The 11,728-nt window shown below is 41.5% G+C and overlaps 1 protein-coding gene across 1 annotated transcript in view; it reads left to right on the forward strand.

The window, feature by feature from the left end:
* Nucleotides 1-5,101, forward strand: part of LOC146809945 (heparan sulfate glucosamine 3-O-sulfotransferase 3B1-like) — a 43,327-nt gene extending 38,226 nt beyond the window's left edge. The window contains exon 2 of the mRNA XM_085616803.1: nt 1,113-5,101. Coding sequence (XP_085472929.1) covers nt 1,113-1,731 — 619 coding nt within the window. The 3' untranslated portion in view covers nt 1,732-5,101. The remainder of the gene's footprint in view (nt 1-1,112) is intronic.
* Nucleotides 5,102-11,728: the final 6,627 nt, after the last annotated feature.

Genomic DNA, 11,728 nt, shown 5'->3' on the forward strand with positions numbered 1-11,728 from the left:
ATCTTGGATTGCTCTGAAATGTACCAACATTGGGAAGCCTCTTGCTTCTTGGTGATTCTGAAGGGCCAGAGTCAGGCAGGGGCGTAACAAAGGCCCTCTGCGGTTGGGGCCCCCTCAGCCACTACTGATGTGAGTGTGAGGGTATAGCTTGCAGGGGGGTCCACGTTTTGTTACGCCACTGGAGTCAGGCATATGTCATGCAGCAAACATAAAACATTAACAGCACCCTCAGGCACGATGCCTTCCATATTAACAGAAAAGAAGCAAGTGTAAACACCGGTGGCAGGGGGCCTCTAAATGAATATTTCAGACACAAAGTTCTCTTGTTGAAATTAAATTGACTTTTCATGCAATCGAAGTTCACATCTCAGATCAAACCTAGATTTTTGCTGCTGAGGCTTGGCTATTTTGCAAACATTGTTACCATCTTATTAAGCATTGACTGCTTTTTGTTCTTTTTTTACACTCTTAGGCTTTTATCACACTAAAAATGTCTTCTTGGAGGGAACTGCAATAAAAAACAGACTATCTTGTATTGAGCAGGGAAATGAACACCAAAAATGTGAACTCTGTAGACCTATAAAAGAAGATTGACTCACAGTGGAAAACTTCTCATGGTATTTTGTTTTAGGGGATAAAAACCTCAGCCCATAGGTGCACTTTTGCCATTTTCCAGGTATTAGTGTGCTCTTACTTTGTGTCCAAAACATGGACTTTGAACCTAGATTGTCAATACTCGCACAATACCAAATGCACCATGTTTGTAAAATTCCAATTCTCCACTGGGAACAATTGTTTACTATTTGTGAAATTTGAGCAAATAAGGGAGCTGTTGAATGCCGCAAACCTATAACCATAATGACGATATTTTTATTTAGATAATGTCTTTAATATCCAAAGGTATCCTGATGCACATGTAATTGACCTGATGTCTTTACATATATCAGTTTTTTTCTTTTTGGGTTTAACGTTCTGTATTTTTGAAGTGTGTATTTGGGATTAACAGAATATTTTGGATTTTCCCAATTAAGGTCATTCTTGCTAAGAAGTTTGTAATTGTGGCTTGTTTACTACAATTTTAATAATCTCTCATTTCATTGCCTTTCTAACAGGGACCTAATGCCAAGGACCCTAGATGGACAGATCACCATGGAGAAGACACCGAGCTACTTTGTTACCAAGGAGGCACCGGCTCGAATCTCGGCCATGGCTAAGGACGCAAAGCTCATTGTGGTGGTCAGAGACCCTGTGACAAGAGCGATTTCTGACTACACCCAGACTTTGTCCAAACGGCCAGACATCCCCACCTTTGAGAACCTGACCTTCAAAAACAGGACTACAGGCCTCATCGACACCTCGTGGAGTGCCATTCAGATTGGCATCTATGCCAAACACCTGGAGAACTGGCTCCAGTATTTCCCCATGAACCAGATCCTCTTTGTGAGCGGGGAGCGGCTCATCACCGATCCGTCAGGAGAGCTTGGCCGTGTGCAGGACTTCTTGGGCCTCAAGAGGATCATTACAGACAAACATTTCTACTTCAACAAGACTAAGGGCTTCCCATGTCTGAAAAAGGCTGAAGGGAGTAGCAAGCCTCATTGTCTTGGCAAAACGAAGGGTAGAACCCATCCAAACATTGACCAGGAAGTGGTACAGAGACTGCGAGAGTTCTACAGACCGTTTAATCTGAAATTTTACCAAATGACCGGACACAACTTTGGCTGGGATTGAGACTGGCAGTGTACTACCACATGAAGTTATTATCTAAATATATATATATAGATAAATATATATATGTCTGTAAAATGTACAGAAATCTATTTTATAATAATTTATTTTTAATTCTGAAGCAATTAATTCACTGAGCTGCCTAACCACACAGAGTTTTTATCCCACCACTTGTTATCATTCCACCATGTTTACTTGTCATTGTCTTTGCCAGTTTTGAAACTGATGGTGCTTCCAAATGCCTGGACAAATGACATATTTAAAAAGAAAAAAAGCACAATTGTTTTCTTTTTTTTAACCTTTTTTTTACTTACGGGTATTTGGCCTTCTAAAAACTCATTTTAGCAGTACTAGGACTTTCCAGAGACCCTTATCTGCTTTGTAGACCGGGTCTCCTGGACCGCCCCTGTACAGCTAATCTGATTCCTTACTGGCTGACTTCTGTGCTGCCAAGTGCATCCTGTTTATTGCGCCTGCTTCTGTTTTCATTGTCTAATTGTGTATAATGGGAGAGGATACTGAAAAGATTTTCAGGATGTTGTTACACCAAGAAGACCTTGCTAAAGATAAGCAGCTCCTTGGCAGAACGTTAAGCCCGCTTGTTACCTCATATGCCTTAGAACAACCCAATATGTTGAAACCTCAGATTTACAAAATGTCCTCTGTTGGTGTGAACAGAGTGAGATGTTATGCCAGTTTCAATGTATATGGAACCCTGTTGCAATAAACCATCATTTCTATTTGGTTGGCTGCTCTTGAGCACTCCTTCTTATTGACTGAGTGGATTTCTCGAGCATCAATCAAGTTTGTAAATGTAAAAAAGGTGGGTTTCTGCGACAGTAAAAAAAAATAAAAGAATGTTCTCTGCACAGAACAGTGAAGTACTTCCATGTAATAAAACTACAAATATGACTGTCCGTTAGTAGTTTCTGTTTACTTATCTGAAACTTGTTTTATCTAATGTTTGAAACTATACCTTTACATTTAAAGCCATTGGTACGTAACAGCCATTCGACCTGTAAAAAAAAAAGGAGTTATTCTCTTGCAGGATAGCTGAGTGAGATAATGTGCCTGTTGCAGTGATGTGTGTGCAAACTGTATTTAACGGGCTCAAATTCCAGTAGGGCGGGATGACTCCGCCGTATACATCCTTTTTCAAGGATGAGTATGTTGGGTAACAAAGAGTTGTTTTGTCACATGCTTTATAAAGTGCCTAGACACCCTATGGGGAGAATTGTGTGCTTTGTTATTTTGATTATCTAGCTGGGTTATGCTGGTGACTCGTGGTGTAGAGGCCTGTGTAGGGCTCCCTCTAGTGGGTGGCTGTTATTGAACAAGGAATCGCCGCACTCTGCCGTCGATTGCTTCTTTATTTCTCGTAGAGATAAGGGGATATTCATCCAAGAGTTCTGCAATTCACAGGAGGATTTTATTGATCTGGGTCAAGGGACAAGAAAATAAATCTCCCAAGAACATCTCCAGTCTGAAGAACCATGGTTGGGGTGTTTTGATGATTATGCTAGTGAGTTAGTTTACTTTTTAGCTCACATTAGAAACGTGCTCGTCTCTAGGCACGAGGGAGATTAGAAGGTGTGGGTTTAGTGCCAGCCACTAAAGTGAAATGGATTAAAAGTTACGATGGATCAACTTAATCTGGGATATTTTTCGATCCTTCCATCGCTGACCGTGTCTGCAGTGCTGACCAGAATACCCCCTAAAGCGCCTCAAATTTCCCAACATCCATATTTTTTATAAACACCATTCCTCTGCGGTTATCTTAAAGTTCCACGTGCTTGCCCTTGGGTAGGAATGATGTGCTCCACGAACTAAGTAATTTTTTTCCATGCGAGTCAAAGGGCTCATATAACCACAAGTGCACTAGGACCCCCCCCCCCAAGAGGTTACGTTTGAGATGACTGGTTCCCAGTCCGGCCCTGTAGACAAGAATTTATATCCTGTCCTCAAGTGAGCCCAGATTAGCTGACCCCTCTTTGATTTTTCACCCTAAGTACATTTTTATTTAAGCAGAAATGAGGACGTCTATTGTCTTTTTTTGACCAATGGATTCTGTCAGCTGTTCGACTTAATGCGATAACGGCATATATTTATAAAGATAGTGGGTACAAATATGAAGAAAACCAGCTTGTTTTTTTGTGGTGATATTTGAATCTGTCAGACGCCTACGTCAGCCAATCTGGTGATTTGACAAATCTCAGTTTGGTATTTGGCTGCTCTAATGGAGAATGATCTAAGGAAACCTTAAAGGAATGGATGCTTTTCTGAAACCGCGTAGAACATTCCACCAATATTTCTAGAACAATCTGAGGGATTACAGTGCGGGCTTCCTTGAAGGAACAGTCAGGACATTTAGTCAGTGACTACTGGCCAGGAGCGGTCCATGCAGGTCAGAGTGGTGGGCAGTGGGACAGGGTGAGGGTGGGGGACTCAAAAGACAAAGAGGAGGGAAAATTAAATAAATATTAAATTTTCCTTTGTCGTCTGTTGACACCGTCCCCCCCAAATCCCCCAGCGCTCTTATTAGTATGGGCCACTCCTGCTACTGACTATGCCTGCACATCGAGCAGACTGGAGCACAGTGGTTGAGAGATACTGCTGGCTGATTGGCTGATAAAGTGAGTGTTATGTTGACTGGTAAATTGCATGTGGAAGGTAAATTACAAATCAGGACTGGATTAGTGTTCACTTGTATGTCTTGGTCACCCCACTTTCTTCAACACGCCAGCTATGAACATTTTGCCCTATTATCAGTGTAGACTGAATGAGTTCAATTTTGCTTTGAGGACATTGTGGGCTCTTCTGTGTCTCACTTGAGCATGATTGTTAGTGTAGAAAAAAGATATATGTGTTAGTTGTCAGCAACTTTGTCTTTTGCCATGCCAACCCAGGGCCCATTGCAATGCCCCTGTCAGCCCCACACTTGTTTCTTAACCCCTCATTCATAATAAGGAGTGACTGGGACACGCTTCATTTTCCGCGTCAGTCAATTTGAGGATTTCTCCTGTCCGACAAAGCACTGTAATCATTTTCTTTTATTCTCCAAGGAAGACATAGAGGTGTGGTTAGATTTCTCACAGCTGTAATTATGGCTGAGTTTTAATCAGCCCAGTATTAAAAACAAACTTTATTAGTGATGTGTTCTCTGTAACCTGGTACTCTAGAATAGTAAGTTTCTTAAAAAATATATACATATATATAAATATATATATATATATATATGAAAAATGTACAGCAAGTATTTTGTGGTATGTATGACACAAATTAATTTTACACAGAGAAAGATGTTTCTAGGGAAATGCAATTCTGATAATTCATACTATTTCTTTGTATGAACAAATAAATATATATTTTACCAAGTTAAGTTCTTGTTCGGTGTTGTTTCTTCCCTTCTCCAGCCAGGCATGTCAGAAGCTTTTCTGGGGCCAGAGTGAGAAACTGCAGGTGCAACCCCGAGCCCTTGATCTAACCAAAGGAACGCTAGTGAATAATGAAGGAAATTGAGTTTCCAACATATTTGAGGCTTACCAATTAAGAAAATGTAACAGAATGTAAAGATAACTTTAAAGTGGGTTAGGCAGTTGTCCTCCAAGGTATTTCTGAATACTATAGTGACAATGATGGTTTTTGAAATGCAAGTTGCCCAAGGAATATTTGTCAAATCTTCACAAGAAGATATGGACCTCGATTTAAAGGGATTAAGGCCTCTCTTCTTTTAACATTGGTCAATGACATTGCTCCGAACTGGAAATTATTTAAAGATGCCTTTTTAGGGGAAAGAACAGTGTCTTTTAATGAATTTCTGAAAATGTGCAGTGAATGGTGCATTTTGGAGTACGCTGAGTCGGTAACATTTCTCCAAACTGCACTGAAGTTTAATGCACTTTTACAAGAATGCTGTGAGACAGCCTCTTATACTTCTTTTAAGGAAGTCTGGAGAAAAATATGGTGAATTGTAAATTTTATGGTATACTTACCTAGTAAGAATAAAATCAGACCAAAGTTAAAGGTAACTTTAACAGCAGCAAAAAGCATGAATGCAAAACTGGATGGCTGCTCAAGGCAGCTTTAAAAGATAATTCAACTGCTTAGGCAAATAATGTTTGATTTGTGTACACTAGACTTACAGCGTTTACAAGTAAGTACCAGATCACTCTTAGTACCAGATTGTGACTAAAAGGGTCCATGCTTTAGCCTCCACACTGACCAGCTTATGCGATTTCTCCAGTGCAGATACCTCAGTGATCAACATTACATTAAGCGTAAAGTCCCATATCAGTCTGAAGTAAGACTGTACAAATACCGTAAACTTGAATTTTTCAATGATTCGTGGTTCTTTACTATACAAAAGTTTTGTGACATACCAGGTGGATCACCTCCTAAATTTGCCTACCTAAATTTTTATACAATCCGAAAATAATTTTGGTAGATGTACCCTTAAGAACAACTTCAAACTAAATTATATATGCTATGAAACTATATATGTATCGCAGGTGGGGCACGGGCCTCTGAAACGCGAAGGGTCTCATTGCCCCATGATTGCACAGAACCATACCTGCACATACTACCCATGATATCAACATGTATTTGTCCAATATGATCAGCATACACTGCAATTTCTCTCTGCAATAAAGACCCAGGAAGTAGAGAAAACATTGTCACATGCAGTACCTTAACGCCACACTGCATAATATCCAACCGTAATATCCCTCTGCACACATTGCTAGCTTTCACAATGCTCAAGAACACACCATTTGCTATTTTCATCACTGCCCTGGTAGAGCATATATTGCCTACCTTCTATATAAACACCCCATAAAGCACACGCTGCAGACTTCAAAAGTGCCCAAATAATGCACACATTTTTCATTTTCTAACGATGGGAGGTACGACGATGCATCAGTAAACATACATTGAAATTTACACAAACTGCACATGTACATATACAAGTACACTTTGACAGTCACACATATAGACAAACTGGCATAGAGACATGCATGCAAGCATAGGCAGTCACATCCATAATCATAGCTCTGCATTCATACAGACACACACACACTCACATGCACACACTCATTCTTCACTCAGTGAAATACTGTAGGGAGAAATGGAGTCGAGGCACTGGCAGGAAAAGTGAACTCTTGGAAAAATGTATTTGCACAAGGCCCTTTCTTCCTCACTCTTCATACTCGTATAAATGTGTCATCAGACAGGCCCCATGTACCTAGGCAACCCCTAACACACACAAGTAACCGCCCCAGAACTGAGGAAGCCAGCACCACACTCCGAGACCCCTAACAGACCATCGAGAGGAGAGGAAATAATTGAATTGTGATCCTTTAGATTAGTATTGTGCAAGGATGTGAGAAATGTCTTCTATAGACTTCGTGGAATTCCTTGAAGAAGATGACCCGCCCCATACTATTTGTAACAACATTAAAATGGTTTAAAAAAACTACCAAAAAAAGGAGGGGACATTGTTTTTTTGGGTGGAGAACCACAACAATAATTGATCAAAAAATGAACGTTCATGGCATGTGTGGCTGTAGACAGACCTGCTGTGCATACTCCTGCCATCTAGTGTGTAAGTTGTTTTTCTTCGAAGTTTTGAAGAAATATTATGAGTCACGAGGTACTGTGACTCCTCCTCTTGCACATGCACATGTTTATCGAAAAGATTAACTCAATTACCTAGATCACAGGTCATCTTACATGTATAAACAGTGGATGTTGGTGAGTGGATAACAGGGCAATCAGCTTTGTAGATGCACACTAGCTATTGGAAGGATTAAACCAGTACCAAGTGCTTCCTGTTGTAGGTATAGTTCAGCTTTGGTTAAGCTCTAATTAACTAATTAAGTAGGTTGAAGCTCAAGATCGGAATTGTTTGATTCTTCATATGACCTTGTGAGTCTTCATAAGAGTCCAAAGCTAATAAACTAACCTGCTCGAGGCAAGGATTCCAGTTGAGAACTTCACAGGTTTATTAAAAATGTAATCCTAGCAGAAAACAAAAAGGTAATTAGTCAATCAGCCAGGCCAGCTTGAATCCAATGGCAAAGTGAGTACTAGACCCACATCTGGGCATACCCTGTCAACTTAAGGTGAACAAAGCAAACACAAGGAGATGATGGACGGAGTGCTGAAACTTTTCAAAAACTCACTCTCAGATACAGATTTGGGTTGAATCCATCATCTTTCTTTAGCCCACTTTTCCACCCCAGTTCAGACTCAGCTGTATGCAAATCAGTCTTGACCCTGTGCCTCATCGACCTAAGTTTGCAGGGTGTTTCCAGACGTGGGTCCCTTGCTCACTTTGCCACTGGATTAAAGCTAGCCTGGCTGATGAGGGATGTTACCTCGAAACCGGTCCCAGGATGGTTGTTTCCAGTCCAGGAATGTTCTGGCTTGGCAATTTGGGCTGGAGTGCTCGCATGAGGCACAGGGTCAAGACTGATTTACATATAGCTGGGTCTAAACTGGAGTGGAGAAATGAGCTAAAGAACGATGATGGATGCAACCCAGATCTGTGACTGGGGGTGAGTGTCTGAAAAGTTTCAGTGCTCCAGCCATCATCTCCTTGTGTTTGACATATTTTCTTATGCCTGAAAAACTGCAGCCGGCGAGGGTAAGCCAAACGGCATCCTCTTGTACCTGTATGCTCCCGCTGGTGTCACAAAGGACACAAAAGATGTAATCCGATGAGAAGCACGGTGCAATACAATCTGATTGTATGCTGACAACAGACCTAATTTGGAAAACACCCTCGCCCCTTTGATGGTAGTCAGTATCTCCCTCTGTGTTGTGCAGGAGGTGCATATTCACCCAGATTGCCACATTTAAATACCGCAAGTCCACACAGAGATGCGGCAATCAGCCCTGGAGTCAACCACTCGAGTGCCTCAATTTCTTACATTATACCCTCATTAAATAATTTCTGCAGTTCTTGACATAGCAGCTCCTTCATAATGAGTTGGACATCATGTAGCTTATGGGCCTTGTGAGTCACTCCTTCACTCAAAACAATTTTGTGCATGAACCCCTTGAGTGTTCCTAGTAGGTTGTTGAACAGTGCAGGATATTCTTCTGTGTACGGCACACTCACCTTCACCTCACACACAGATTTTGCCCCCAAGACTCGATCTGTGTGGGTAGAGTCCAACCTCATGTGCAACTGTCTTTGTTGGGACCATCCCAACAGACACACACCATCCTTGGCAAAATAAACTTTGGAAGGCACAATAACTTGTTGAAACTCCAAATGAGCTTCAATCAAACCCAACAACTCAATGGGTTTATTATCGTATGCCACCAAACTTACATCAGGAGCAGTGAGCGCATGATTTGGAAATTTGCTAACATATTTTTCCCCAATGAAAGTATTTCTGACTCAAGAATCTGCCATCACTTTCACACTCACTCCATCAATTTTGGTAGTACAAAAATGATTATCTTCAATAACCCATCATGGAACCCATCTTCACTTCCACACACGTTGACCACACTCACAGAACTTTTGCTTTTTCTCACACCAACCATCCTTCCTCGACACATTCTAGCGAAATGCCCCTTGGTCTTGCACTTCTTACATATTTGACCAATAGCAGGACCTGACTCATCAGTTGCCACATGACCTTTCAACCCACACTTATAGCATCTTACTGCTCTTTTCTCCTCACTTCTCATCGTCCCAATGTCATCTTCTCCCATCGACATTTGTACATCCTTTTGAACCACGTCTATTTTGTCTCTTGACAAGAACTCTTTTAGACCTTCATCTGTAATTTCGTCTCTTTTCATCATGTCAATGGCCATTTGGAGTGTTAATCCTCCTGTATTCAATAGTTTCTCTTCTACCATTTTGTTGTTGACCTTCAATGACAATTGATCTCTTAACATCTCACCCAGAAACCCTTGTAGTTGCACCTTACAGCAAGTGACCGCAGAACAGCCACATAACTCTCAACTGATTCACTTGAAAACTGACTTCTTTCAAAAACCTTGAACCTCTTCACTACTTTGCTTTTCTAAAAGTTCAAATTTAATTACAGTCTCCTTCCATTTGCTCCTAGACAATGCTTTAACATAGCTAATTTCTTAGATACTGTGAAAATTTCTCCTCCAATGGCGTGAACATAAGCTTCAAAACCATCTTTTCTGTCCTTCCAAACTATAGTTGGTTCGCCTGGAGTAAAAATGTGGGTGCCAAAAACCCTTCCATATTGGGAAAAAAGATTTTAAAAAACCCAAAATGTAGCAAAATATGATGAATTGTGATAAATAACAATTATTAGCTGACAACAACACAATACTGGACGATTGCAGCCTTAAATGAACATAGGAATTGCACCTGTAAAACTTTCATGAGGGAGTATGTCCCAAATGTCAATACCAGCATTGCCTGGCGGTGTTTAAACACCTTCCTTCCGGAGCCGCCTGGTGCTACGCAACGAAATGCGGCGGTGAGGTCTCACTGCTGTGCCTACGCTGCCTCTCACAAGAAAATGCCTCACCACAGAGTATGTGTGCATGGGGGCCTCACTAGCATGAGGGCAACTTCGGGGAAGATTTTCCTTCTTTTTGACTATCTGGGAATGCTGTGCAGGTCACTGAAACACACATCTCGTGGTAATACTCACTGCACACAATGTGTTCCCTCAAGGAAATGAGGTGTAGACTGTTCAGATGGCAGAAATGGGCAAGCTCCTCCTCACCAATGATGTAAACGCCGCGGGGTACCTGCAAGTCTTGCGGCGGCTCTCCTCCCGCCAGGAAGAACCTTACTTTAGAAACATGTTAGATGAGACATTATTCTTTGGTAGCATTTCTGCCTTTGTATGTCTTCCAGGTACATGCTTTTTAATAAACTAGACTTCCTTTCCTCTTTATCCTCGGATTAAGGATACCAAATGCAATGTGTGTTAAATTCAAAAAGTATTTCCAACATTTCTATAAACAGTGGATTAAAAAAGGGAATCTCCTTTCGCTCTCCCTCTGACAGGACTAAAGAGAATAGATAATTCAACTTAAGAAGCGTACACATAGTCCCTTGAACCATGGTTCCATAAAGTGTCTGAGGGCCAGATAGACGACCATTCCAAATTGCGACTCGCAATTTTCGCTCAATTGTGAGTCACAAATTGCCTGTCGCAATTTGGGATGCACAACAGTGTCAGAGACACTGATTGCGATTCCCAATGGGGTCGCAAAATGCGAGGCTTATGAATATTAATGAGCCACTCTCAATTTGTGACCCCATTGGGAATGGCTGGCCCTCTCAGGGATGGTGGCCTGCTGGGCTCAGCAGACCTTCATGTCTGGTACTGCTTGTCAATAAAGCAGTTTTTGTTTAAATGCAGCCCGTTTTCCTTAAAGGATGTCTGCCCTTAAAAAATATTTCAGAGCCAGTCACAAAGGGGAAGGGGGTCCTCTGGGGACCCATACCCATTTGCAACAGCATTACCACCCTCTTGAAGAGGGTGATAATATGCGAGTGTTTTGCGACCTCAATCGCGGTCGCAAAACATTGGTACATGGCTTTGCGGTCGCTATTAGGAAGGGAACGCCTCTTTCTAATACTGAGTCGCTAAACACTATTTTGCGAGTCGCAATTTATTTGCGATGCGCAAAATAGTGTTTGTACATTGGCCACAGGTTTTTAGCATGGGCAAACGGGTCGCAAAACCCGTTTGCGCATGCTAAATACCGTTGTACATCTGCCCCTGAATCCTGTAAAGTGCTCACACATCCTTCAGTTGCATAGAGGTTGCTATCTGTGGTCAAGTTGTGGTGGTGATAGTCTATAAAGTTGTAAAGTCTGCCTGGGACCTCTACGTTGTTAATAAAGACAGACTCCAAACTAAAGCTGTAGACCCCAAAGTAAATCTGTATGGCAAAGCAGGTTCTGAGATGTTGATTAACGAATGAACATCTGAAAAGACACAGCACCAATATTTTGTCTCAAGATCTCACAGGCCAGGCACAC

Source organism: Triturus cristatus, chromosome 7, assembly GCF_964204655.1.
Source record: "Triturus cristatus chromosome 7, aTriCri1.1, whole genome shotgun sequence".
In the NCBI taxonomy this organism is placed as follows: domain Eukaryota; kingdom Metazoa; phylum Chordata; class Amphibia; order Caudata; family Salamandridae; genus Triturus; species Triturus cristatus.